Source organism: Pogona vitticeps, chromosome 5, assembly GCF_051106095.1.
Source record: "Pogona vitticeps strain Pit_001003342236 chromosome 5, PviZW2.1, whole genome shotgun sequence".
Classification (NCBI taxonomy): domain Eukaryota; kingdom Metazoa; phylum Chordata; class Lepidosauria; order Squamata; family Agamidae; genus Pogona; species Pogona vitticeps.
The window spans coordinates 68736053-68763407 of NC_135787.1; the positions used below are offsets into that span (position 1 = coordinate 68736053).

The 27355-nt window shown below is 36.3% G+C and overlaps 1 protein-coding gene across 3 annotated transcripts in view; it reads left to right on the forward strand.

Annotated features, from left to right (window-relative positions):
- Nucleotides 1-25118, forward strand: part of SLAIN2 (SLAIN motif family member 2) — a 54932-nt gene extending 29814 nt beyond the window's left edge. Inside the window, exons 4-9 of one of the 3 annotated variants that reach the window (XM_073001284.2) lie at nt 123-284; nt 514-873; nt 7451-7588; nt 14160-14237; nt 18514-18829; nt 22209-25118. In XM_073001284.2, coding sequence (XP_072857385.2) covers nt 123-284; nt 514-873; nt 7451-7588; nt 14160-14237; nt 18514-18829; nt 22209-22275 — 1121 coding nt within the window. In that variant the 3' untranslated portion in view covers nt 22276-25118. The remainder of the gene's footprint in view (nt 1-122; nt 285-513; nt 874-7450; nt 7589-14159; nt 14238-18513; nt 18830-22208) is intronic. The other 2 variants (XM_073001285.2, XM_073001286.2) reach the window with 2 other exon arrangements.
- Nucleotides 25119-27355: the final 2237 nt, after the last annotated feature.

Here is a 27355-nt window from a genome sequence, read left to right on the forward strand (position 1 = left end):
TATTTATACCATTCTGGTATATCAGCTAGCTTAAGTTGCTTTTTCTAGTATGCTCCCCTTCCCCCATTAAATTATATGCACAGATAAAGGTCAAGCCTTCATTTCTTTGTCATTTCTTACAGGTCATTTCAAAAGTTCAACAGATAGAAATCCTCCACTAAGTCCACAGTCCTCTATTGATAGTGAATTAAGTGCTTCAGAAATGGATGAGGACTCAATTGGATCAAATTACAAATTAAATGACTTAACAGATGTACAAATTTTAGCCCGGATGCAAGAGGAAAGTAAGTATTTTTTACTGTAGAAAGCTAGCACTGTTTCGGTCTTGAATCCTGACCTAGTGTCTTTGATGCCAGTGGGTAGATTGGAGATATTTAATTTGAAGAACACATATTATCATAATGCATTCAGTGACCAAATGAGCTGCCCTCTGGGGGAGATGGGTGATGAAATCCAAGGGAAATGGATGTTGGGAGGATAATAAACATTAAATAGCATTCTTACTTTAATTAGGTCTCCGGCAAGAATATGCTGCAACTGCTTCTCGGCGTAGCTCTGGTTCTTCATGCAGTTCAATGAGACGAGGTACATTTAGTGACCAGGAACTTGATGCACAGAGTTTAGAGGATGAAGAAGACAGCTGCCACCATGCAGTGCATCCAGCTGTTAACCGGTTTTCTCCGTCACCACGGAATTCACCACGGCCTTCACCAAAGCAGTCACCAAGGAATTCTCCTAGATCTCGATCGCCAGCTAGAAGTATAGAATATAGTCGAGTGTCACCCCAACCTATGATTAGTCGATTGCAGCAGCCTCGTCTTTCTCTCCAAGGCCACACCACTGATCTACAGACTAGCAGTGTCAAAAACGAAGGTAAAATACTTTGTCTCAAATTTTGTCCACCAAACATTAAAATAGCAGAGATGATGTGCTCCTAGTAAATATGTTGCTCAATAAGTTGTATTTAAGATACAGTGTGACATTACTCTGATTTGCTGAGAAACACACAAGAAAAAACGTCTTATTCATAAATATTATTTTCACGTTGTCTAGAAATCAGTAAAGAAAGAAAATAATTGAGCTAGTTTAGTTTTAGGGAGATGTACATTACTGCCATTCTGCAGCTGCATAGTTTCTTAATTACTCTAGTGCCAAGTAGCCAGTCAAGCATAATATACAGTATCAATGTTATGAGGGTCAAGGCCAAGGCAACCAAAATAATAGCTAGGTACTTGAGGAACAGCTGTTACTCCTTCATTAATTTTTGCTCACATATTGTTGAAAACAGAATTGATAATGAAACTTTTTGGCTCTCTGAAATTAAATTCATGAAATCACACTATAAGCTTGCTTAGAAAAACCTGCAAGCCACTGGCCTTTTATAACTATGTTGAATATTCCCTTATACATGGGAGAGAGAAGGGGAGTACATTGTTTTTCAGTGGTTGGAATCCTGTTGCTTATTGCTTAGTGTAGAAGGTTGCAACTAGAGTAGGCCCATTGAATCACTGGGAATTTGATCAGTCAACTCCTAAGTTCCACTGATTCAGTGGGCCTACTCTAGATGTGACTTACTATGCTAAGCAACAAGATTCAGCCATTAGCCAAAATCTAGTAGTAAGTTGCAACAAGGTTAGCCCCACTGAATCAGTGGAATTGATGGAAGAGTTGACTGACCAAATCCTTGGTGATTCTTTGGGCGTACCTAAATGCAATTTACTACTGTATTTCAGCCTAAATTTATAATGATAGAATTCTAAGATACTGAATTTATCATCAAGAAAAAAATACTCTTATCATGACCTCAAGACTATTAATTTACTTTTCGGCTGCTCATTTTGCAGCATATCAGATCTGCTAAATTTAGCAAATATGAGTGTGGCTAGAATAGTTAAATACGTAACTGTAACTCCAGTATCATTAAGATGTTTAATAACAGATTTTAATTATGTATATTTGCAATTTATATTCTGCTTTTTCTTCCTTTTCCTTTTTTTGGAAGAACAATATATGTAAAGCCACATGGAGGAATAAAAACATAATATATAAGGCACAACACCACCACCTATAAAAATGCAAAAAATAAAATGGCAGATAATATCAAAACTAGAGTGCAAAAGCCTCAGTGACTAGAAACTGGGTAACTTCAAATGCTGAGGGATCATTTAGGGAACGAAGGGATGAGGCTAGCCAGCTCAAGAAGAGAATTAAGAATGGTGTAGTGCCTGAAAAGAGCCTTCAAATCACAGAATCTTAGTGAGGGTGAGGTGTATAGAAAAGGCTTACAGAATATAGCAGTGGTTTTCAACCTTGGGTCTCCAAATTTTCTTCGACTAAAATTCCCAGAAGCTTTCACCACTAGCTGTGCTGACTAGGATTTCTGGGAGTTTTAGTCCAAGAACATCTGGGGACCAAAGTTTGGAAACCACTGGAATATTGTAATAAAATAATTTTTGATTTGTCTGAATCATCTAGTAGGTTTCTCCCAAGTTCAAAACAGAATAAATGCTCAAATTAGACAATACTGTGTGCATGCATTTTCTGCATCATAAGCCCGTGACACAAGGTAAGTAACCAGATGTATGACCCATGAATCATTTATTAGGAGCCTTGTAGCTCAGTGTTTTAACTGCTGTAGTGCAGCCAAACTCTGCTCACGACCTGAGTTTCAATCCCAGGTAGCTGGCTCAAGGTTCACTCAGCCTTCCATCCTTCCAAGGTTGGTAAACTTGAGTACCCAGCTCACTGGGGGCAGGGACAATGTTTAGCCTGCATAATCAAATTGTAAACAACCCAGAGAGTGCTTTAAGCACTATGGGGTGGTATATAAGCAGCACCATTGATTTTGCTTTGTTTTGGGTGTTCACTGTTTGTTAGTGAGATTTGTAAAATCAATATTTGGTACTCACTATACAACTCTCACATTATGGAGCATTTTTAAACTGAGCCTGCGCCAGGAAATTTTGCAGGCATTATTTGGCATGATTAGTTTTCTGTTGTTGTTGGATGTTCCTGTTCCTTCTGTACAGTTCACCTGCTTTATGTATCTTGAGGTATGCTTTCAAATTGGTAATCGGAGCATACTGCATAGCGAGGTTGACTTCTGGTGGCAATATAGCTTCATTTCTTTAAAGTTTTCATGTTCATGTTTGCTCACTTCAGTGCTTTGTGCTAAAGCTTTCAGTTCTGTACATCCTGCCAAAAGTGAAATGGCAGGTAATGCTGCTGTGGCTCAGCTGCATGTTGCCCACGAACCACATATATACCAGGGTCAGCCTTGGAAACTGAGACTTACTGAAGATGGATGGAGCAGTTTTATCTTTTCTCCATTGTATCACTTGTCTATACCAGCCACTGATTATTCATTGGTTGCTTTTTTATGATATTATAATAATGATGCTTTGATCCTCTGTGCTCAAGACTTGTTGGGCACAGATGATGCCATTTCCAGAAATTTGAAATTGATTTTGTGCAGAACCATTATTCGCAGTATAGGTGTTAATTTATTTTTGGATTTTCTGTGGCCTTTATCTAAAAATACTGCAATTTTGGAAGTTATTCAAAAAACCATGGGTACCAGTTAAATTCTTTGAAACTTCTGTACATGATCAAAGCCTAAAATTTTATTTTTATATATATATATTTGGTAGAATCTAATGAAAGCCCCTCTGTCACGATTCCACGTGGCCCCTGATTATTTCACCAAACTAGGAGCTCATGCTACGTGTCCCTCAACTGCCACCAGTTGATTTCATCAACAATACCTATTATTAATAATAGATGTCCAGACAATATTTCATTTTAAAAGAATCAAATAGAAATTGTTTATTGATAGTGTTGACAGAACAAGCAATGTTGTTAACTCTTAAACATACTTCTCTATCCACCTTCAACCACCAACTCCAAAACTCTCTAACTCTCCATCTCAAAACCTTATCTATGTCTGTCTCCTCCTGCTGCTGAGTCTCTTATACCTTGTGTCTCCACTCCTCTAGCACTCCCATTGGTCTATGCAAATAGCATAAGAATATTAATGACCTGGGCAAATGCCACACCCTCTTACGGACCTACAAAGAAAAATAGACTTTTCAGTGAGATTTTGATATTGGCACTTTAGTAATCTTCATAGATTAAATCTCCTTTTTCATACATCCACATAGTCTGAGAAATGCAAGTTAACCTTTCAGGGTCTGGAGGATGTTTCTGTCCCCTGTTCTCTGCTGATTTGTTTGCTCACTTTTGTGCAATCTGCTTTCAGTCATCCTTCTCAAATGTGCTGCTAGCCACTGACTAAAAGAAGAGTATTCAGGGTGGGCAGGAAAGGTAACCAGAAGGGAGACTGAAAGAGTCCAAAATAACAGCAGTGGTCCTGACACACCAGTATAGATTTAGCATCTTGATGGGTCAGTTAATTGTAGCAAAGAAAGAAAGTGTGGGTGATAAACAGCATGTCTTGTCATTTCTTTTGAGATTGTTTTAGTATACTTCATACTTGCTTGCATGTACATATACCGTGAACTGAATAGACAGCTGTTTGAAAGAAAAGGAGAAAATGGTACTGGATGTCATATCCTCAAATGGACTCTTTTGTCTCCTTTTCCATCTGAAAAAGCAGCACAGATGAAAGACACAGTGTTGTTGTACTGCTTTTGCTTTGTTTCAATAAATTCTAATATGCCTATGCTGGAAAAGGGAGTTTCTCCCCTTTGTGGGAACTGAGATCCACAGTTTCAAGGCGGAAGCCTCACCTATCATCCACTGTAGGTAGAAACTGTAGAAAGGTTGGTGGCTGTGGCAGCTGTCTGATTGTTATATTTCCATGCTTTTGCACCCTCATATTCCTCTGCTACTTCATAGCTTTTGCATGAGAAAGCATCTTGCCCATGTAGAAGTACAGCTGCATGGGACGGAAGGACTACAGTAGGAATTAACATGATGCAGATGTTAGATAAATGCTTTTAGTTTCTAAAATAAATGTTTTTACTTTCGAAAATGCGTCCTTGGTTATCCTGAACAGGATGAACCAAGCTTATTTTCGGTCCCATTCACCTTTTCCTTCCACCTTGCTTGCATTCTCTAACTTTGAACTTTTTCTTTTTGTTGCCCTTATTCTGGCCTGAAATGCAAAGCAGGGATACACCAACAACCAACAAGAAAGTTATCAAAGTTTTTTTTAAAATGGAGTCAACATAAAACTGATGTGTTGTTATAATGTGAATCTAATCTAATTAAACTGAAAAATATAAATCATCTTTGAATTTAGAGTTGTATCAAAAGTAGCCAAGGAAGCTTGGTTTCTTTTCATCAAGTCTATTAAATGTAAGAGAAAATTTATCTGCGCTCCTAACTCAGATAGCTGATTTGTTGACAGCTATTCATCTTGATTCATCTGTTACTGTGCCTGATACTCCTTAATCTAAGATAAAAACAGTGCTATGTTTTACAGAAGTAAGTTGATGAATGCTATTGTTAAATCTACTTCGGTTTTGCACTTCAAACTAACTCCCATTTAATTTTATGTCAGAAATAATATATTTGATCTACTTATGTGTAAATCCATTTAAAGTTAATGGCTACTTGGTTTAATAGAAAAAATGATCCTGTGGTTGTACCTTTTGGCAAACAGCAGTTACTATAAGAGATATGGGTGTTGTTGTTTTTTTGCTGATTATTGTCTTGCAAATACATTGAGTATGTTTCTTTCAAGAAAAGTTTTGAGAAAATAATGGTAGTTTAAATTGGTCCTATCAAGCGTGTGTGTTACTTAGTTTATAGTACTAGGAAATATGAAAAAGTAAGACCATGCAGATGGGCTGCACATAATCAAACGTATAAGTCAAAACAACAGCAGATTCAAATATTGTGTTTCTGCCAAATTCACATTCAAACAAATTCAATCAATTGACTTTCTCATTTAATTTATAATGGTATTTAATAACATGCTAAATAACTGTTCTTCCCACCATGAAGGGAAACACAAGTAATATCTCTGTGTGGTAGGATTTAAAACCTTACAGTGACGTATCCTTCAGATGACAAAGCAGGAAACATGCTACATATAAATAGGTAGCTTTTAAAGTTTGCAGCTGATGTCCTACTTATATGCCTTCCAGTAAACACTGCTGGGTTGGCAGGCATGAGGGAAAGGGTTTTTCAACTATGGCCCCACTTTTCTTGAATATTGTAGAAATTGAATTTGGTTATTTCTGTACTCTGAGGTGTTTGCAAAGATGTGATTGGCTATCTTTTAAATATATGCCTCAGGCCAACTGAATATGCTTATAATTTGTTATTCTTTTCAATTATCAAAATAGTAAACAGCCTTTTAAAAGAAAAGTGCTTCTAAGAAATAAATGTCAAGCCTCATCATTAAAGGTCTTTAAAAGAGCCCTGAAGATTCATTTGTTCGGTTTGCTTTCTCTTGAAAGGATTTTATTAAGTCAAGCTAGATGTACAGTGTGGTTTTATTTATAGCTATTTATTGGATTTTAATATTTTTAAAGGACTATGGGGTTTTCTTTGGCTGGCTTTTAATATTTTTAGTACAGTTTTTTTTTAAAAAAAATACTCTGCACATTTATATGTTGAAAGTGGTCTTACATTGGGGTTAGTTGTTGGGGGTCGTTGACAAGTTTCATTGTTCTGGCCAAAATGATTTTAAGTTGTGTTCCAACTGTGGTGAATGAATGTTGGATTGGAAGGGAAGAGGGTTATGGTGGTAAGCACTGATGCATGTGCCTACATGGACGTCTGCATAGGATTACTTTTGACTGTTGGGAATCGTACTTTTGCAGCTGTACTTGTACAGACCCCATGCAGATAATCCAGTAGATATAGGTACTGTGTTTCCCTGAAAATAAGACAGAGTTGCTCCAAAAATGCATTAGGGCTTATTTTCAGGGGATGCTTTACTTTTTTCATGTACAACCATCAACGTTTATTCAAATACAGTCATGTCATCTTCTTCTGGTTGCTGCACAATGGTGGAGGGTGGGCTTTCACTTAACTAGTGCTTATTTTGGGGGTAGGGCTTATATTACGAGCCTCCTGAAAATCATACTAGGACTTATTTTCAGGTTAGGTCTTATTTTCAGGGAAACAGGGTACTTACCCTTTCCTTCCACTGGACCAGTAGTTAGGTTGAAGGAATGGACCAATAGAAATACAGACTTATTTCTAAACTCTAGTCTCTCATGCCAGATAGCAAAATAAATTTTAAAATAAGTTTTGTTTCAGGTGAGAAACACAGTACTTCATGAAAGACTTTAAATTGTTTTGGAATGTAATTTTGGTAACATAGCATTAGGCAGTTGACATGTTTAGCATACAGATCTGTAGCAGCTCTTCTTTCCTCGGGTCCTTTGGACTTCAGGTCGTCACAGTTCGTATTACAGTTCAGTCTCCTGCGTCAGATGGTATGTTGTGGTGTTCTTATCTTTCCTCAATACAGAAAAACTAAGACGTAGTCTTCCAAACCTGTCCAGGACATCTAACATCCAAGTTGAGTCTGTGAAAAACAGTAGAAGTGACTCAAACTTTCAAGTGCCAAATGGAGGAATACCTCGTATACAACCTCAGACCTCTGCCAGTAAGTATCTTTACAGTGATGCTGTAAACACAGCTTTTAAAAATTGGCTTAAAACAGAAGCTGTGCATTTACAGTTTCATGGTAAAGGGATTAGATGTTTCATATGAATAATACTAACTTGGCCAGGTCCAATTTATATTGAGTGTATAAGACCATTTCCAAGTATAGCAGTCTTTTCATTATTGACATATTCTGCATTGTCTAGATTTCACCATGTTCTCTCCCAATATAAAATATTTTCTTGAACCCTTGATCAAGAAATTACAGAAGAAATGTATCTGCTAAGCAGATGTATTTTATCTTTTATATTAATGTTCTTATAGTGTTATCATATGAAAGCTAAAACCTTTAACATATTTATGCTAGTATAATTACCACAAGATTAAATTTCAGCAGTGAATTGTCATTAGCTAAGAAGTTAGCATGGGCATTTGCTGTCAGACATTGTGTCATGCAAGTGGTCTGTGATAGCAAATGTCTACATCAACTTCTTAATTTGCAGAAATTTGCTCTGTAAATTTATGTTGCTAACAGGATTCTGGTCAGTATCCTTAATTTATCTGTGATGCAATTTGCAAAGCAATTGCTGAAATTCACTGAGTTAGAACTCAATAGGTCATTGAATCAGTGGGGTTTTCTTGAATCAGCTCTTCTGTAAATTCCATTGATTCAATGGGCTTATTCCAGTTGCAATTTATGCCTGGATTTCTGCTTGTACATTTTATTTGTTTAGTGTAATAGTGAAGTATAAATTGATAATGCAGATTTCATATTTCATTCATATTTTGTAGTACACATTTCAGTATTGCATATTAACAATGGGAAATAATATGAAGCAAGACAGAATTTGTGTTAGCTGTGGAAAATTCCCTGGACAGATTAGAGTTTGCAAGTTCTGATACCAGATTTAAATTGTACTGATTAAAGTGTCTTGCAGACTAGAAAATGGACTTCAAATTTAGCAACAAATATTGATGGATTTCATTTAGTTCATTTCAGTTTGCAATAACAGCACAGGCACAGTAAGAGCTAGGCAATTTGGTAAAAGCATCTTACCAAAAAATGGCCTCTGCTTAAGATAGTGTCTTCAGAAGAGTGTGTAATGGAGATCTGACTTTTAAGCTCCTGGTTACACATTGTTTGTAAATCGCCTGCATATTTTAAGTTCGAGTTTTTAAAAAATTGCTGGAACAAGCAGATGTTGAGTGCTAAGCTCTATATAAAATTTGGCACAATAGTGTAACATATTGGCAAAAATCCTGTTGCTTAGTGTAGTAAATCACACTATAGGAGGCCCATTGAATCAATGAAAATTTGATAAGTTGATTTGTTTGTAAGTTCTGTTGATTTAAATGGGCTTACTCTGACTTCAGCTTACTTTAACATCGGCGTACTGCAACTTACAGTTTGAATCAGAATTTACAAAGGAGGTGACTCATCAAATCTCTATTGATTTTGTAGTATGATTTACTGTGTTAAACAGGATTTTGACCATTATGTATTTTGACCACCCATCATAGTCCCATTCTTGATTGGGCCTTATTAGCAGCAGCTCTTTGTAGTCAGACAAATATATAGGTAAAGGTTCCCCTTGACATTTAGTCGAGTTGTGTCCTACTCTACTCGTGTTTACATGCTTTTAAACTGCTAGGTTGGCAGGAGCTGGGACAAGCGACGGGAGCTCACTCCATCGCGTGGATTTGATTTTATGACTGCTGGTCTTCTGACCTTGCAGCACAGAGGCTTCTGCAGTTTAACCCACAGCGCCACCACATCCCAGACAAATATATATCCCATCTCTAACCTTGAGTTTATATAATAGGTTGTATAGAAATCCAGCTATTCATTGTTTTTGTTGTTGTTGTTTTTGATATGTGTTAATTCTTGGGTTTTTAACTGGATTTTCTTTTGCAAAATGCACTTCTATGTATGTAGTGGCATTCTCACTCTTTCTTCAGATTGCTGCTCTGCATGAGCTTAACTTGGCACTGTTGCTTTGATTTCTGCTTTGGAGCATTTTTGCTTCTTGCTCACTCCATAATATAAAACTTCAGAACCTGCATTACCTAACATGTAGGTACTAGTAATTTTTAAAAAACCTTATCAGCTTACTTTAAAATATTTTGACTGTAAACATACCCCCTTAATATTTGGAAGTGTTACTTTTGGAACTATTTGTAAGTTTTTCTATCTTATTAAAGCAGCTTAGTCTCAATGGCTGTTAGCATATAAAGGTGACTTAACTGTATATTTTAATCATAATTTGTTGGACACATAAGTATCATTATTGCAGAAAAGCACAGGAAGTGTAAATTCTTTTGCCTAGTCTTGGTTTGGTTTATCACAAGCTCCTCTTCACCTAGCCCCCGATCTGCGTGGTCTCACAGCATTGCCAACTCAGTAATCATTGGCTGAAATTCAATAGTAAGGCACAATTTGGTGAGTCAAGTACTCTGTAGGTTCCATTGTTTCAATGGGCTTACTCTAGCTGTGGCTTGCTGCTGGATTTCAGCCATTGACCGGCTGTAGAAATGGGGTGGGGAACTGTCTTAGGAGATCTCTTTGGGTGTTCACACAAATCTGAACCAATTATCCATCCTCTTCTTAGATATGCCAAACATAGACCATATCATGTTTGTTTTCACAGAGTGCAGCAGTAGACTTCTCAGCTGGAAAGGGAATAGTTTTTTCCTTCATCTGAGAAAATGCAGATGCCCACAGTAAACTCAGAACTTTCAGAAAATTCAGTAGGAGAATGAGCATCTCTCTTGAAGAAAAGATCCATAATGTTCAAAATCTGCACATTTTTTAGGCCTTTTTGGCTGACTTAATAAAGATAGTGCTCTAGTATTTATTTTTATTTATTTATTGCATTTATATGCCGCCCATCTAGACATAGATGGAGTATGGAATTTGTATTGTGGTCTACTCTGCTTTTGTTTATATTTAATTAAATTTAATTGAATGGGAGGTAGAAAGAGGGATCTCCTTTCCAAAATGTTTGTGAGATTCATTTCCATGAGAAAAAAATGCAAACCTTTTTTCTGGGATTTTATTTATGTTCTATTTTCAGAATTTAAAAATGAACGAATGTCAAAATGGCAGCTGCTTACATAGAGGTGAAAATATCAACCTGTTTTCACCACCAAATTTCATTAACTTGATGTAAAACTACTGAAGTGAAAATCAGAATATATACCAATAATTTTATAGTTGCAGAATGCATAAATGCTTGGTGGAGATGAATCTTAACTGCATAAACTTTTGGTAGACATGACTAGATCTGACACTATCACTAAAATATTTGCCCTTCCTACAGTCTAAGTACAGTACTTCCTTAGTATTTTGTGTCAGAACTGCCTTTCCTTGCAGTTTCTAGATCGCTTGTGACTCCTGTTCTTTTCTAATACTGTATTCGAAACTTTTTTTAGGGCTTCTCATGTTAGTTTACTTGATTCAGTGGCTTCATTTATTTTGAAGCCCCATTTCAAACTTTAAAGCAGCAGTGAAAACAAAATTGTAACATCTTAGCATCAAACCGAAGCTGCAGAATGGAAAAGTTCTTACTCTTAATAATATCATCTGTGTGGACATTCACTTTATCAAGAAAAATATTAGTAAAGATACAAGACAAGTATGTACAAGCAGTATCACCAGTAAGCCTTCTTCTTCTTAGATGTGAAACTTCTAAGTTGTTTAATTACAAAACTGGCTGTTCATATCACCCTTCATACCCAATGATTGAAAAGTAGTCAGTGTAACACGAAGTATATATGTATTGGAACCAGTGGTATTTTTGTTCACCCATAACTTGTCGAGACAGAATGACAGTGTATGGTTTTTAGGTTATGGAAACCAGGTTTTTTTAGGTTATGGAAAACTATTGGAAATGGTGCAATCTCAGGCTGGCCCTTTTGCACTCTAAATAATTAAAAAATACAGTAACAGATACAGTTCTGTTCAGTTAATTAAAATCAACATTTTAATTTGTTTTTAATTTTACATATATTTGATATACATCCATAAATTTAAATTTTGTAATACTATTGATACAAATAAAGAAAAGAAAGTGCATCACATTCAAAGTCATTGTAAGGCAAAAAGAAATCTATAAAAACTTCACGTGTGCATTGCTGACATCTCAGTATATTTTCATGCAGTTTATGAAATAATTCATCACAAGGTATGCTGGCATCTGATTTAGTTTACTTTAGCAGTTATATACCCATTAATAAGTGTTAAATTATACCTGTATGTTCTTATGAACTGTAGTAGTCAGAAACAGATAAGTACCCAGTGTGCTGTAGTAGACAGTGGCAGATTAGAATTTAGGAGACATGGGTTCAAATCCCTACTTGGCCATGGAAACTCATTGGCAGGGGATGGCATTGGTAAAATTGCTTACTTTAAATATACCACTTACCTTGAAAACCCTAATAAGGTTCCTATACTGTAAGTTGAATGTATCTTTATGGCACATAAAGTCAGAAATAGATCCTCCATGTTCACAGGCAGAAAAGTTGGTATTATTAGGTATTGAACAAGAAGGGGACAGCATAGTTATCTAAACCATGCTGTGTGTTTTTGTTTCCTGAATGCTTCTATCTGCCTACTGTCAGAGGTAGATACAAAACAAACCTCTGGTATGGCTCACAAAGGGAATTTCTACCTTCAATAAATGCTGAATTACAATTGTTATCTTCATATTGCTTGTAAGAAAAGATATTAGTTAACATGTCTATAACTTCTTACATATTATGAAACTTGAAGTAGATCCTCCGTTACATACATATTTTCATTTTAGATGGTTAAAGGCCAGACTCTACTTTAAGACCAAAACTGTAGTTTTATTAACTGCAGTATTGTTGCAGGTACATTCCATAATTTGCCTATGAAATTAAAGTTATAATTTTATAATTAATAAAATAATACAATTTGTTTTGTATGGCACTGACAATAGATTGGCAACAAATTCTTTAGATATGATGATGATGATGACGATTTACTGTGGCATATGCTTTGTGTTGTTCTAAATTATATTTTATTAAAAAATAAATAATACCTTAATGTTCCTAGGCGAATGCAATCTTCTGCACTTGAACTTAGAAGCAAATTCCATAGAGTTTAGTGAGATTTGTTATGAAGTAAATGTGCATAGTAATGTAGTCTAAGGCTGATAGTTGCATTTATTTTTTTATTTTTTAATAAAGGATTAGAAAATGGGTGCATCTGTTTAATCAGAAATAACTTTTTTTTCTTTGAGCTTTTATTAACAGGAGCAGCAAATAAAAAGGTTTACATTTTTGAAAATGTTGCCATAGTGGAAGTTTTTTTTAAAAATCTTAATAGCCTCATTCTCAGTCTCTCTTCTGAAATGTTATCCTACTCCTCTTCTGTTTAAAGGTTTTTAAAGAATTAGTGTAACGTTTGCCAATCTGAGTTATAGTAAAAATTCTCCTAAGCCCATATGGCGAACTTGATTTTTAATTAGAATTCTAAAATAGAGATCAAAGTCACATCTTATTTAACCTGCATTAGCCAATGATTATACTGTATGCTACAGTGACCCCAGGTATAGGGAAATGAAAGAATTCACACAGGAAAGAAGGTGAAAGGTTCATTCAGGTCTTTTGATGGCTAAGTGTTTCTTATTCAGTGATCATTTATGTTTAAACTACTTCAAAGATGGTAGTTGCAGTAGATTATAATTGTATTAAATTATAACCATAATGCAATGCCATTCAAGCTTTGGTTTACCTATGACCTCGCCCCTCTCCCTGGCAGGCAATAGATTGAAGATCTTTGGGATGGGGAGAACGCAGCTTACTTTAGTCCAGATATTGTTAAACTGCAATGTCCATCATCCTCTAACTAGCCTAATGATAAAAAACGCTTTGAATTAAAGACAGGCAACAGTTAGAAGACCAATTATGCCCATTCTTGCATTAGTTGAACTATTCCAAATTACATTGTGCATGATGTGCTCCACTACTAGATTTGATGAAAATTGTATTTCAGAAAAAGTGAAGAAATATTAGCTTTAAGAAAGAAAGTCAAATTCTAGCAGTGTTTTTGTATGTGCCATTCCAAACAACAATAGTCTTCTTTTGGTGAATAAAACTACTTCAGATGGTTTATAATTTGAACCAAGTCTTAAGTTGACACCTGTGTTGAACTTTAACTTTGCACGGATATAGCTATAGCATGTTTACCTGGTGGCTTGCTTCACTTCTGGGCATGCATATTAGTTTTGCCTTCCCAGGTTTTGGTCTGCAGAAGTTCTTTGCCTGCTAAAAATATTTAACACATTTTATTCTATAAAATCTCTGACACTTTGCTGTGCAATCCTTGGTAGATCACTGTGAACATCATTACTTTCAAATAAAATACATACTATTGCTGCAGAAGCTGTAGCAACTTTTGAAAACTCTGCTGCTTTTCATTGCCTTTTTTGCTTCCTGGTGTTTTGCCGTCAGATATAATCATAAAATCTTAACGTTAATTTTGAATTGCAGTTCAAAGCCCTTATCTTCTCTCTTTAGACAGATGTAACATGTCTTTGTTTCGACAGCTCTGCAAAGGCAGAAAAATTTGCCCCGTGTTGCCTTCAAAACCAAACAGCTACTTCCTACTCCAGCTACTAAAGGAGGTAATTAGCTTATAGCCTCTTACAGAGGTGCAGCTAAAATCAGAAAACTGTTCCCTTGTGCTTTAAGTCCTGCAGTGGAAATAATGCATCTGGAGACTAACAAAAGCGCATTTATTAGCAGTATCACAAGTTCTTGTGTACAGAACATTGCTATGTTGATGTCTTTCCTCTTGTCCTGCATCTCTTGCGAAGGTACACAATGAAGTTTGGTAATCTCCAGTCATGACATCTATGAAAACTATTACTGTAAAAAAAAATTTTCTCCTTGTTTGTTAAAGACTGACAGCTACATCCAAATGTTACCATCTTTTATTCTCCTTGAGAAGCAGATCTTGATTGTGGTCCAAGCTAATCAATACAATGTGTCAGCTACTTCTCCTATATAATCTCACATTTCGGGATTCTGGAGCAATTTCTTGTACAAAGTACTTTTATTTTCTTTGTAGGGCAGTACTATTATTCTGAGTAGACTATATATTATTATTCATAGTGGCCTCTGTGAATACACACAAATGTGCAGGACGTTTCAGAAGTTTCTAGAGCTTAAAAAAGTATAACAATTAAGATACCCCCCTAGGGCGCAAGCTCTGCCTCCTCAACCTTCCCCTCAGTTCCTTTTTTCCTGAGTAGGCAGTGTTTCTGGATTATATGGCAAAAAATAAAAATGTGGACATGCAGTATTTCTTTGGGGACTTTTTTTTACTGTTATCCAGGCTCTTCCACAACGTGCCATTCCCCTTTGTCTCTTTGTTTTATCTTTTCAGTTAATGCCCTTATAAAATAAACTCGAGTACATTACGAAAAAGAACTTATAAATAAACAGTTCAGACAACTTTTAAGACAATTCACTAAAAACAGTACAAATTATTAAACTCAGTGGAGGATTTAGTTTGATTCCCCTCTGTGCCTCCCAGATAGGAACTGGACTTAATGATCTATAAGGTCCCTTCCTGCTCTCCAGTTCTAAGATGATTATAACAAAGACAATCATTTAGTTTTAGAAATGAGAATGAAATAAAGCATATTTTTCCATTTAGATAGTAAAGCACTTATTCTTAAACTGATCTGGAATTGTGATTTCACTTTTCAGAGAAACTGTTACTTCATTTAAGAAACTATTTAGCAATAAAGAAAGCTGCAGGAGATCTCATTTAACATTTAAAAATTTTGGTTTCCTGGCTTACTTTTTGTGAGTAACACAAAATATGTATTACGGCCCAAATCCGGTTGTTTAGCATAATAACACTAGAGTAGGCTGAGTGAATCAATGGGGTTTTTTTTGTAGTGAGTCAACTCTTCCATAGATTTCATTGATTCATATGGGCCTACCCCAAATGTAACTTGCTTTAACGTCATAATTCACAGTTAAAGTAGGCCTATTTGAATATGTGGAATTTATGGAGAAGTAGACTCACTAAACCCCATTTATTCAATGGGCCTTCTCCATTATGATTTACAGCACTAAGCAACAAGACTTTAGCCTATGATTTGCAGCCATATCTTTGGAGCTGTGAATGTAGCCTTCCTGCAACTGACAGCAGATCAGAGATTCTCAGGATACTTGTAAGAATCCCCTGACTGCCTCAAACTATTGTGTATCCTATGTTCCATGGTTTTGGTTTGAATATCAATTAAAACGTGGTCTAGTGAAATAATGTTAGGTAGGGCGTTGTAAGGTTCGTATGTGCAGTATGGAGCTTGACAGACCACAACTTACATGACAGATTATGACTGTTACAGAAGAACAATTTTCCAGACACTTGGTTGAAGATACTCCTTAGAAGTCCCTGTGTTTCTTTTCCTTATAGAAGTTGTTCTCTCCTTCCTTCCATACAGTGAATGTATGTGTTTAGAGAAAGAGAGACACAAATTTGCTTATTGGCTTAGAAAAGCTTAAAATAATTTCTTTATATTTCCTTCTATTGGCAATGGTTGCCTCAGCTGAACAGTCAGAACCAGTATGGCACCAGAAAGGGGTGTAACTTAATTCTTATCTGGAGGTCATTGGTGCTGAAAAGGGGCTTCACAGATAGCCAGAAGTTCTATCTAGAAGTGAAAGTGTTAGTATACACAAACTGAGCAAAAAACATCTGTGTAGAATGTAAATTAACTAGGCAGTCAATTACATCACGCTGCTCATGGTTTGGACCTCAGACAAAGAATTCCTTTTTCTAAGCACATTCTGCCTCTTATAAAGACATTCTTGTTACAGTAAAATTTACAGCTGTGTGCAATAAGTGGGCAGTATGGTATGGTAGAAACTAAAGTATTGTATAAAGTCAGTTTGGATGTGAAGCCTTATTCACAGAGTGTCCTGGATCATTAGATTAGAAAGGACTGGGGAACTATTTTTTAAAAACATTGCTACAGAAGATGTATGTATCAGAAAAAAAAATTCATCTTTGAATTTATTCATAAAACCTTTATAAAAACACAAGTACAATGTTCAGAAGTATCTCTCTGTACATTTCTTATTCCATGGCAAGCTCAAAGGCTTTGAAAACCTGCATTTCATTTCAGATTTCTTTTATATTTCATTTATGTTACTTAGCAGTTCATGAATTTATGTTATTGATGTCTTCTAAAACACTTCACTTAGTTTGAGCATTCCCCTCCTAATGTAACCATTGTCTGTGCTCATCAGTATGTCTTGCTCCATAATGTCATCATGAAATTCTCCTCCAGAAGTAGTCCAAAAATTATTATTTATATCCGTATCTTTCCTTCAGATTCCAGCGTCCTGTGTGATGCAATTGATTATAGATACACACAAGAATTTCCAGAATGAGTATGTAGTATGTAGCTTGGTACATTAGACTTAATTCCTATTGATAAGGTCTATCTGTACATTAGATCTCTTGGAATACAACTACAGTTTCTTACATTGAAGTTTTTTATTGTCAAATACTGGTTTAAATTTAGAGGCCTTACTTTAGATTTTTAGTACCTGTAATAACATAAAGGAAATCAGACTTCCACCTTATAAGACCTACTGTTTTCCCCTCTTGGAGCTCCCACCAGCCTTGCCAGCCACAAAATAGATAAGAGTAGAACAATTCTGCCTCTGACAGTCGATCTAGGGGTTTGTTTTCAGTGCTGAAACTGAATTCAGTACAAAGTCCCTTCACTAAAGTCCCTTCACTAAAGGTCTTCAACTGGTTATCCCAAACTTCCTTAATCTCAGCAGTCTAATTTAGATAAAACAATCATTTTATTGTTGATAGAGTCAAAAACACTGATATGCTGCAGATAACCCTTTAAATTACCAGTTTACCTTCTGATGTGCCCTAACATTCATACTCTCAGTTAACATGTCAAATTCAGAAGGCAATGTGACTTCTATTTAATTCTGCTTCAAACGTGTATGGTAAAATACAGTAATACAAACAAGCTTAGCTACAGCATTCTCTCATGAGTAAATGTTGGTTCTTTAAGTTGTCATATCATCAAATCCCATCTTAAAAATTTATAGAAATAGCTTACATATGTCAAAGTCTTAAAGTTTTGTCCATACATTAACAAGTTGTATTATGTCATATGACAAGTAAGCATGACTTAAAACTTACTATCTTTGTATAATGTAAACTGTAGAACAGAATAATTCTGTAGGGCTGGCTATACTGAAATACATTCTTTAACATTTGCCTATCACCTATATTTGTGTGTGATGTGTTTTTTCCCCCATTGTGTATAGTACTAAGGCCAGTATCACTTTAAAATTAGCTGCAGAGAAGAGCTTTATATGAATTTACATGTAAGAGATGCTGACGAGTAGTCCAGATAGGCGGGGTATAAATCAAATAAATAAATAAAATAAATAAATAAAATGAAGAATAAATATGGTCCAAATATACAAATAATGACTTGTCAAAAGTAGGGCAGAGGAATAATGTATTGGAGCCTTCTTTTTCATTTTCTTTTCCACAATAAAAATAATCAAAATTATAATATATTCCAACCACCAATATAAAAACGTTAGTTTTGAAAACAGTCAAACCAAAAAAATTGCTTGTTATTCTCATTGATTAGTGCTCACTTTTTGTACTGTCGCTCATCAATTGCTGATCTTCTCTAATAGTAAGCATTTAACAAACTAAATGTTTCCTTCAGAAATGATCTTACTTCTTTCAGAAGATAGTTTAAAAGTATTAACACGTCTTGTAGTTCATGTACTTCTGCAATATAGATGCTTTTCAAATTCTATATGCTTTTAAACTGTTAACTGTTTTGTTGCTCTGCCAGTGAATGTGACTGTTATATTTTGGTAATTTTCCAGTTCCTTCTCCCAGTAAATTCCGATCCCCAGCAGCACCATCTCCCTTGGCTCTGAGACAGCCAGTAAAAGCATTTAGTAACCACGGACCTAGCCCTGCTGTCCCAGAAGCCGTCCAACTTCCACACAGCAGCTCCTCACCAGGTCAGTTAGCAGCTCCCACTTCAGTCTCTCCAAGCCCAGCCAGCAACATCAACAGTACAACACTTACAAGACCTGCAGGGACAACAGCAATGAGGAGTGGTTTGCCAAGACCTAGTGCCCCTTCTACTGGGGGCATACCAGTGCCTCGCAGTAAACTTGCACAGCCCGTTCGCAGGTGAGTCTGTTACTTTCATTTGAAATTTTCATACTGCAGAAGCAGTCTGAAAATAAATGCTTGCATGTTTTGCAGTCTGGTGTGGTTAGTTATCAGTTATGGTGTTTCCAAGCTAGAGTTCATACAAATTATGCAGCCAGTATGGCAGCCCTTTCATATAATGGGGATGTATTGGCAGGCATGAGGAAAGCTTACATGGTGTGAAAGTACAAATGTATCTTTGAAAATCCTGCGAGGTAGGACACTACTAGTTGGCCAGTAGCCCTATAATAAAACTAACAACCAGATGGGAGAGGAGGTGGATTTAGTAGAGTAGCTGAAAAGGGAAAGAAGGAAGAGACAAATAAAAATGTGTGGTGAGAACCTCTTCATTATTTACACAATATCGTGGTAAATACCTCTGGATGTAAACATATCTGTAAGTCAGTGGAGAATATAAAGGTTTTTTATACAGCTGAGATTGGACACCAGTTTCTCTACCCCACCTGAGGTAAGTGTTAAAAGGTGGCAGCAAAATGAAGAGTCCCCGCTTTTTCTCTTGTCGATTTTTATGTGGTATTAAATCATTTTATTGCCAATGCAAATAGTAAATGCAGTTCATTATCCACACTTATAATTAGAAGAAGCTATTAGTTAGAAAGTGACATATGACATCATTTCATTGCAGTTCACAGTTGATATTTCAGTACAGATTCTGAATGGCTAAAAACAACCCTGCAATCCATGTATTATTTATACATAAATATAAATAATATAAAGTATTCTGGTTTAGAGGAACTTCATGCAAAGGCTGTGGGAGAATTTATTGAGGGAATTACTGAATTGGAGAACTTGAATGCAAAGTAATTCCAAATGCTTTTGTCTCTCTAGGCCACAGTTAATATTTAATGATATCTGAGAACCATTGATAATCTTTTTAAAGTAATAGCCCTTTTTCCAGGCCTTAGAAAAACTGTGTAAGTTTTCTGCTGATAATACATCACAGAATCTTCGAAGAAATTTTAATAGAATATTGAATGTGAGAAATATATTATAATTGTGTGACACCAAATCAATTTTGATTTATGGTGTTCCTTCTCAGGGTTTTCTGAACAGAGAGTATTCAGAAATGGTTTACCATTCCCTTCTTCTGGGGGCATTCTCTAAGTGTGCAGCTTGCCCAGGGCTACACAGGTTGGTTCTTCGGGGATGCACAGCTTAGGCTCTGCCACCTACTTCTAGAATCATTTAATGCAGTGTAACCTCAGGTGTTCTTGGACTGCAATTCTCAGAAGCCTTCACCACCAGCTATGGTGGCTGAGGTTTCTGGGAGTTGCAGTCTAAGAACACCTGTGTTACCCAAGGTTGGGAACTACTGATCTACTGTGTGACACAATGCTCACAAAATCTCTACTTTTCCTGGTCTCCCTTCTGGCTGTCTGAAAGTCATTTGCATCATTTGAAAAGGATGCATTTAATTAAGATTTACCTTCCTGTCTTGCTAAACAAGTTACTTCTGAGATAAAGAGATTGTTGTTACCACAATTAATATAGTGAGATAAATTTTGCTTACAAAATATTTTGATATGTTCATTGGACACAGTCACTAGAAGTGCCATATTTAAATGCATTTTGGCAAACTTAAAGGGAGGGGAAGAGACAGAAATAGATGTAACTGAAGGCTACAATATTTTGTCCTTGCTCTCACTCTCCATTTCTTCATCTTAGAACTTTAGAGCTTTTTCATTTTCCCTTTAATTTTGAAACAGACTAACACAGCTACTTTGACAAATGTTTACATGTACTTCTTGTTCATCTGAAGTTAGTTTGTGTAGCACAGAGGTCGAAGTAGAATGTGCCTTTTGTATTCAAATATGTTACATTGTTCAAATTGATTATAACGTTAAGCAAGAGAAAACAACTGATTTTTTTTACAGTTAAGAGATGCCTGCCTAGCTAAGTGAAAAAAGAATCAGGTCCTGCCAATTAACACTGGCTTGCTGGATCAGACTGTGGTCCTTCTAAACCAGCATTATATTTTCAAGAGTAACCAGTCAAATATATCTGAAATACTGACAGTGGTTAAGTGATATCATTGTTTAATAATTATTTAAAGGTCTGGGTCTAGCTCTAGAACTAGTTTAATTGTTGAATTATTGGGACATATGTTTGACATAAGTTAAGGGAAGGGTAGTGTAGTGACACCTTATTAGATCACTTAAAAAATTACAAATATAAACTAGCTTTTGACCCCATACAGGTGTTCATCAGATCTGATCTGGGAATTATGCAGAAGAAACATAAAAGTTCCAAAATCATGGCAGATATACAGGCCAAGCTTCTCTACTTAAAGTACCGTATTTTTTGCTCCATAAGATGCACCTCTCCATAAGACGCACCATTTTTTTAGGAGAAGAAAACAGGAAAATAATAATCTGTTTTCTTCTCCTAAAAATTTGGTGAGCCTTATGGAGAGGTCTGTCTTATGGAACACACCCTAGGACCCTTTGGAGGCTCACCCTGCCCCCCCTGGGGCCAGAGGGGGCAAAATCGCCACCTTCAGGGACTCTTCTGATGCTTCCCAAGCCTCAAAAGTCCCAGAAGGTGGCGATTTTGCCCCCTCTGGCCCTGCGGGGAGGCAGGGTGAGCCTCCAAAGGGTCCTAGGGTCTGTTCCAGGACCCTTGTGAGGCTCCACCCACCCCCCACAGGGCCAGCGGGGGCGAAATCGCCAGCTTCTAGGATCTTTTCTGAGGCTTGAAAGGCTCAGAAAAGGTCCTGGAAGCTGGCAATTCCACCCCTGCTGGCCCTGTGGGGGTGGGGGGAGCCTCGCAAGAGTCCTGGAAGGCTCACTCGGACCCTTGCGAGGCTCCCCCCACGGGGCCAGTGGGGGCAAAATCACCAGCTTCACTCCATAAGATGCACAGACTCCCCCCCCCCACTTTTTGGGGGGGGAAAGTGTGTCTTACGGAGCAAAAAATACGGTAGATTTCAAAATGGGGGATGTAAAATCTGGTCAAAGATGTAAGTTTCACGTTTCAAGTTTCACGTTTGACCTCTGGTGGTATGGACTAGAATGTCTCTCCCAGTCTTGTAAAGGGCTACCAATCATTTAGCATCCTCCCTGTCCCTGTGGACCTTTATCAAAACAGAAGCTTCCTTTTTTACTAGGAATAAAGGTACACTGAAAGTTCTAGTGATTTTCATGGTCTAAATCTAAATGAAAATTGTTTCTAAATAGTTCTTTCTAACAAACTAAATATTGTTGTTTCCTTCATTGTATTTCAAAAATAAATTGCAGTTAATTTATTCAGTGAAATCGTGTGATTTTATAGAACCATCTGTATATGCATATTTGTTATGACTGAAGGTGTTCCTGTGAATGCATTTTATCTATTTCAGAACCTTACCAGCTCCCAAAGCCTATAGCAACATGAAAGATGAGAGCTGGAAGGACGGCTGCTACTAAGCTACATTACTCAGCAGGTACTCCTTCACCAGGCTAAACGACAGATCAATATGCAGACTGATCAGATAAGACTTTTGGGGTTTGTAAATCCCTAGACCTCTGTCCTTAATTAGCACAAGCTGGCAGAGATTATAAAACAGCACTTTAATGACATTAACATCAGATACTTGGTGATCACTCAAATCACTTTTACATGAATTGCTTTTCACCTCTGGAGCGCCGTTTCCCCCTATTTCTTAAAAATTGTTATAAATGCTCACACAGCTACAATAGCCTACATCCAGCCAGACACCTCAAAATGCCAAAGAAATACTAATTGTGAAAAAGCAGCATGTAGAGTGGTAAGCAAATTGTTTCTAAAACATGCATTACTTGATTTGATTCAAGGTTTTTGGAGATGTAATTTGTAAACAATAACATATTAGTCAAAAATTGGATTGCAAAGTGCTACTGTGCTAGTGAGATTTTTTAAAACAATTGTAGAAAATTTTGATGGAGAAATTGTTGAATTACAGCAGTTCCATTTAGTACATTTGTCTGTGGAGTATCACTAAAGAAGTGGTAGGGAAGCCATGTCACTGGTCTATAACAGTCTAGATTCAGTAACTCTCCCAAAATTGGGTACCTCTGCTTATGATGACTTGACATATCTGATTTTGTGTAATTTTTTTATTGCCAAAAGGGCTTAGTATCAGTTGTACAATCTTTCCAGCTCTAGCAGTTCCTGGCTCAGGAAAAAATGGCCTTTGCTCTAACAGCCACATTTTTACATAATAACACACTATTTTGAAAAGTTATTTTTAGAGCATGTTTCCTTGAAAAGGAAAAAGATAGTATCCATTAATCACAGCACAGTGCTTGTAGCCTGGAACTTAACTGAACACACCAGTAGCTAAAATGAAGAAAAGACAACTATGCACCTACAACCTAGAGATTCTAAGGAAATGAGCTGTACTGTTGATACCAAATGATATATTCATGTGGGCAACGTTTCATGGTAAGAGGGAGTCTTCTTTATCTTGTTCTTTTTTAAGAAAAAATTCCTAAAATAATTTGTTGTTAATTGTAAATATTTCTGCTGAAGTTATTGCCCATGTCAGTATGTTAACTATGTACTTGCCTTACAGTTGTATTTTTACATTGTTGGTAAAAAAAACATGTTTTTTAAAAAAATATCCTGCCACATATGTTTACAACATGTTTAGCTCTTGTAGTAGCTGTCAGGCTAACCAATACTCACTACTGTTTTTGCCTATCCTTGTTGGCAGTGTCTCCTACCAAACATTAAAACTGCTACAATTAAAACCCCACCCCAACCACTTCTATAGTTTTTGTGCTGTGTTAGAAGATTGAAAGTGTGTTACATGAAAATAGATTGCAAGGAGGGAAAAACCACCTCCATTATAAGGGATGAATAGACAGTCTCTCAGTATAACATTTGGCTAACAGTGTGCAGCACTTAGAAATTGTGGAATGAAAAAAAAAAGAAGTTAGTCAGGATACCTTTTCTGTAATGACTGTGAAGAATCCAGCAGGCTCTCTTGGAGTGCATGGTAGGTTGCCTTTTAAACTCATGCCTGCCTGCCTGCCTCTTAAAATGTGCTTTCTAGACCTTACAACAAAGAGTGATTGGTTTGGAATTTCAGTCCTTAAATTATTAGCTAGTCTTCATAGATTAGTGGATAAAAAGCCATGCAATTATTACTTGAATTGGAAAAGCGAACAGGATAGATAGGACCAGATATTGGCGCTAGCAGTCTTCACCACTTGTGAGCAACATTTTATTGGTTAAATGCAGGGCCATTTTTATGACTATGTAAGAAGTTATGGTATTCCTATTATAGGAATCAACAGGTGCTGATTTATAAAGGCACAGCACAGGATATGCATAAGTCACTTGCCAAGAAAGATACATGAATGGTGTGCCACCTTCTGATTCCCAGCATAATCGTATGTTAGAAATAGACATGTACAGCAGCATTTCCCACACTGTATTTTTATACAGTGGATGATTTCCAGTGCTATAAATTCCAGTCATGGCATGGGAACTGATGCCCTTCTAACTGTGAATGCTACTGCTAAACATTTTCATCTGGTATGTCTTCCAGAGTCAATATAACATATAGGAAAACAGAGACAGGGAGTAATAGAGCTGTGTTGTGCAGAGCAGAAAATACATAGTTCTCAGATATTTTAGGTAAATCTACCTAGTTTCATTTTTAAAACTTTTAAACTCTAGCAAAGTAGATCTTTCAGTCTTCAGATATAAATTCTAATTTGTGCTTTAATTAGGAAAATATTTAACTGATTTTGTTTTATTTTTTTAAAAACACAGATGTTGCCTTTTTAACCAAGTTACATCATCCTATTTTATAATCTACTGTTTTTATAAAACTCAGCTATTTAATCATTTTTGAAGATGTCTTGAGTTCTGGAAACATCCTGCTGCTACATCATAATAAACATCCTGCGAATATAAATTCCTCAAAGAAAAAACTGCCAGTTTACTGAGGGAGATCCTGTGCATTAACAGTTTATTTGATTATGAGGACATCTAGGACTTTCTGTGTTTAGAGGTTTGGATATATTGAAAAAGTGTGGAAACATGAATTTGATAAACTAGTGCCTATGATTTACTTAATTTATGTTTGTTAATAGCTGTAAGGGTTTATGAATGTGGATTATTTTTTGTGCCAACAACTCAGAAATGTTGTATGTATGTAGCCAGAAGAGAAAGGAGTTCTGCTTCCAAAGTTATTTAATTTTTCCTCAATGTTTGAATGTTTTTGTAAGTGTTAATTAAAAAGTGTAAAAAAGGAAAGGTATAAATATTCTTACCACAACTTTCTTTGACTCCTTTTTTTAAAATAAAATATGTAAAATGAAATATTTGAAGTTTCTTGAGGCAGTTCAGATACTCTCATCATCCATATTTTTAGAATGGAAACTTGCTTTGAGATGTCAGTAGCTTAGGGTCAAACTAAGCATAAAAGCAGCTGAATCTAGGAGGAGCTAAACAAGGTGGGTCAGCTTCAGCTACGTTTCAAGTTGTTGTTACTACTTGCCATCAAGTTGGAACTGATGTATAGAGACACTAATAGGGCTTTCAAGGTAGATGAAATGTTTAAGGAGTGGTTTTACCACTTCCACACCCACACCTACACACCTCAGTGAGTTTCCTTGGTTGAGTGGATATTTGAGCCCAAGCTTCCTGAGTCCTTGTCTGTCAGTCTTAGCCACCACATCACACTGGGTATCCATGTATCAAATGGAATAGGGATTATCATTTTAAGGGCAAAAGAGATACATGTGTAAGAAGAACTATCCTTAACCAGGCCCTTAACTCCCAGCAGTTTGGGATATACTTGGATGTAAAAGCGCGGGTTGGTTTCCATGACATGTAATTCTCACGATTACTTGCCTACTTCACTGTAGAGAAGCCGAATCTAGAATATGGTCAGGATATAACAGGATTTTAAAATATAGACCACAATCACATCTACAGGCAGCATCTGTGGGTTTACATACTGGATAAAATGACCAACTCCTATGGTGGATTTTTTTTGTTTTAATTCTGTGTCTTGGGTTTTAGCTGTGCTGAGTTTAGAATAATATTTTATAGCTCAGTCCATCTTTTCAAATAGCTGACATCTCACGGTGTCTTGAAACTTCCCTCTGGAAATACTGTAAACTCCTTCTGTTTTCATCTGAAGTTGCTTTTTAATTGTCAAAATGTAACAATAGTAATTTAGCACTTCCATAGGGATGTCTCATGTTGCTACTTATTACAATTCATTGTGTAACTTCTCTTTTTCTCTTTAACTGTTGTGTCTTCTCCTTTTCTGTGAGGGGGGAAAACCCACAGAGAAAAAGTACTGTGCAAATGTGGGGGAGTTACAAATTGAAAATGACTATCTGGATTAACTGTAGAATTTTATAAATAAGGAAGGATAATGTGATAAAAATCACATCTCCAAGCACCTCTTATTTTGAGCGATTTAGCAGTTTGTAGAACAGAAATACCCAGAACAGAAATTTGAGATGTTTGAGACGTTGTGCATTGTAAATTGCTACCCTTATTCCTGCTCTTTGCCCTTGTTTAAATAATGTACTGGCATATAGGGTGACTGTACATAGGGTGTGGGGAGGTGATTTCCAGTAACTAGGTGAGATTTTCTTCCCAGTATGCCAGGTTCTGATCCAGATTGGGCTTTCTCTCAGGTTTGATTGATAACAGTAAAACTGGAGGTGGAGTTACAAAACTTCCTTTTAATCTCCAGTTTTAAAAAATGTATCTGTCCTGTCTTGTGTGTGCTTGTAACAAAAACACAAAAAGTGAAGAAAGGCAATGGCATCTTTCATGGTCTTTAAGAAAAAATCATACAGCTCTAGAGGGACATCTGGTGGTTTACTGTCAAGAATTTAGTTTTTTAAAAATAATTTATATGCCAAAGTTTACTAGGATGATATAACATCTGCTTCTTTACAGGAATTTGGCTGTTTATAGGATAAAAGTACCACATTTTTCCATGTATAAGACACCCCCATGTATAAGAATTTCTTTCTTCGGAAGAAAGTGGTGGGGGAAAGCACTTTCTTCGCTACAAAGGAAAGTGGAGGGAGAAAGCAGGAGTCATCAAAGCTCTTTGATTCCTGCATTCCCCCTCCACTTTCTAGTGAGGAAAGTGCTTTCTCCCTCCAGTTTCCTCACAAGAAAGGTACTTCTTCACAAAAAGTGGAGGGGGAAAGCAGGAATCAAGTGCTTTGATGATTCCTGCTTTCCCCCTCCACTTTTTTTGTGAAGGAATTGGAGAGGGAAAGCATTTCCCCCTCCTTACTTCCGTGTATGACCCTAAATTTTTAATTAAATATTTAGAGAAAAGTATTGTCTTATACATGGAAAAATACAGTATGCTTATGCTTTTGGGAAGGAAACTTAGCTCAAATCAAAATACATTTTTTTCTAACTGGGTTTTTACATACTGGCTATTTCACACTAACACTTTCATGTCTCTGTGAAAATTAGGTTTTAGTTCCTCGGAAACAAAGATGTAAATCAGAACTTAGTATAACCACTGAA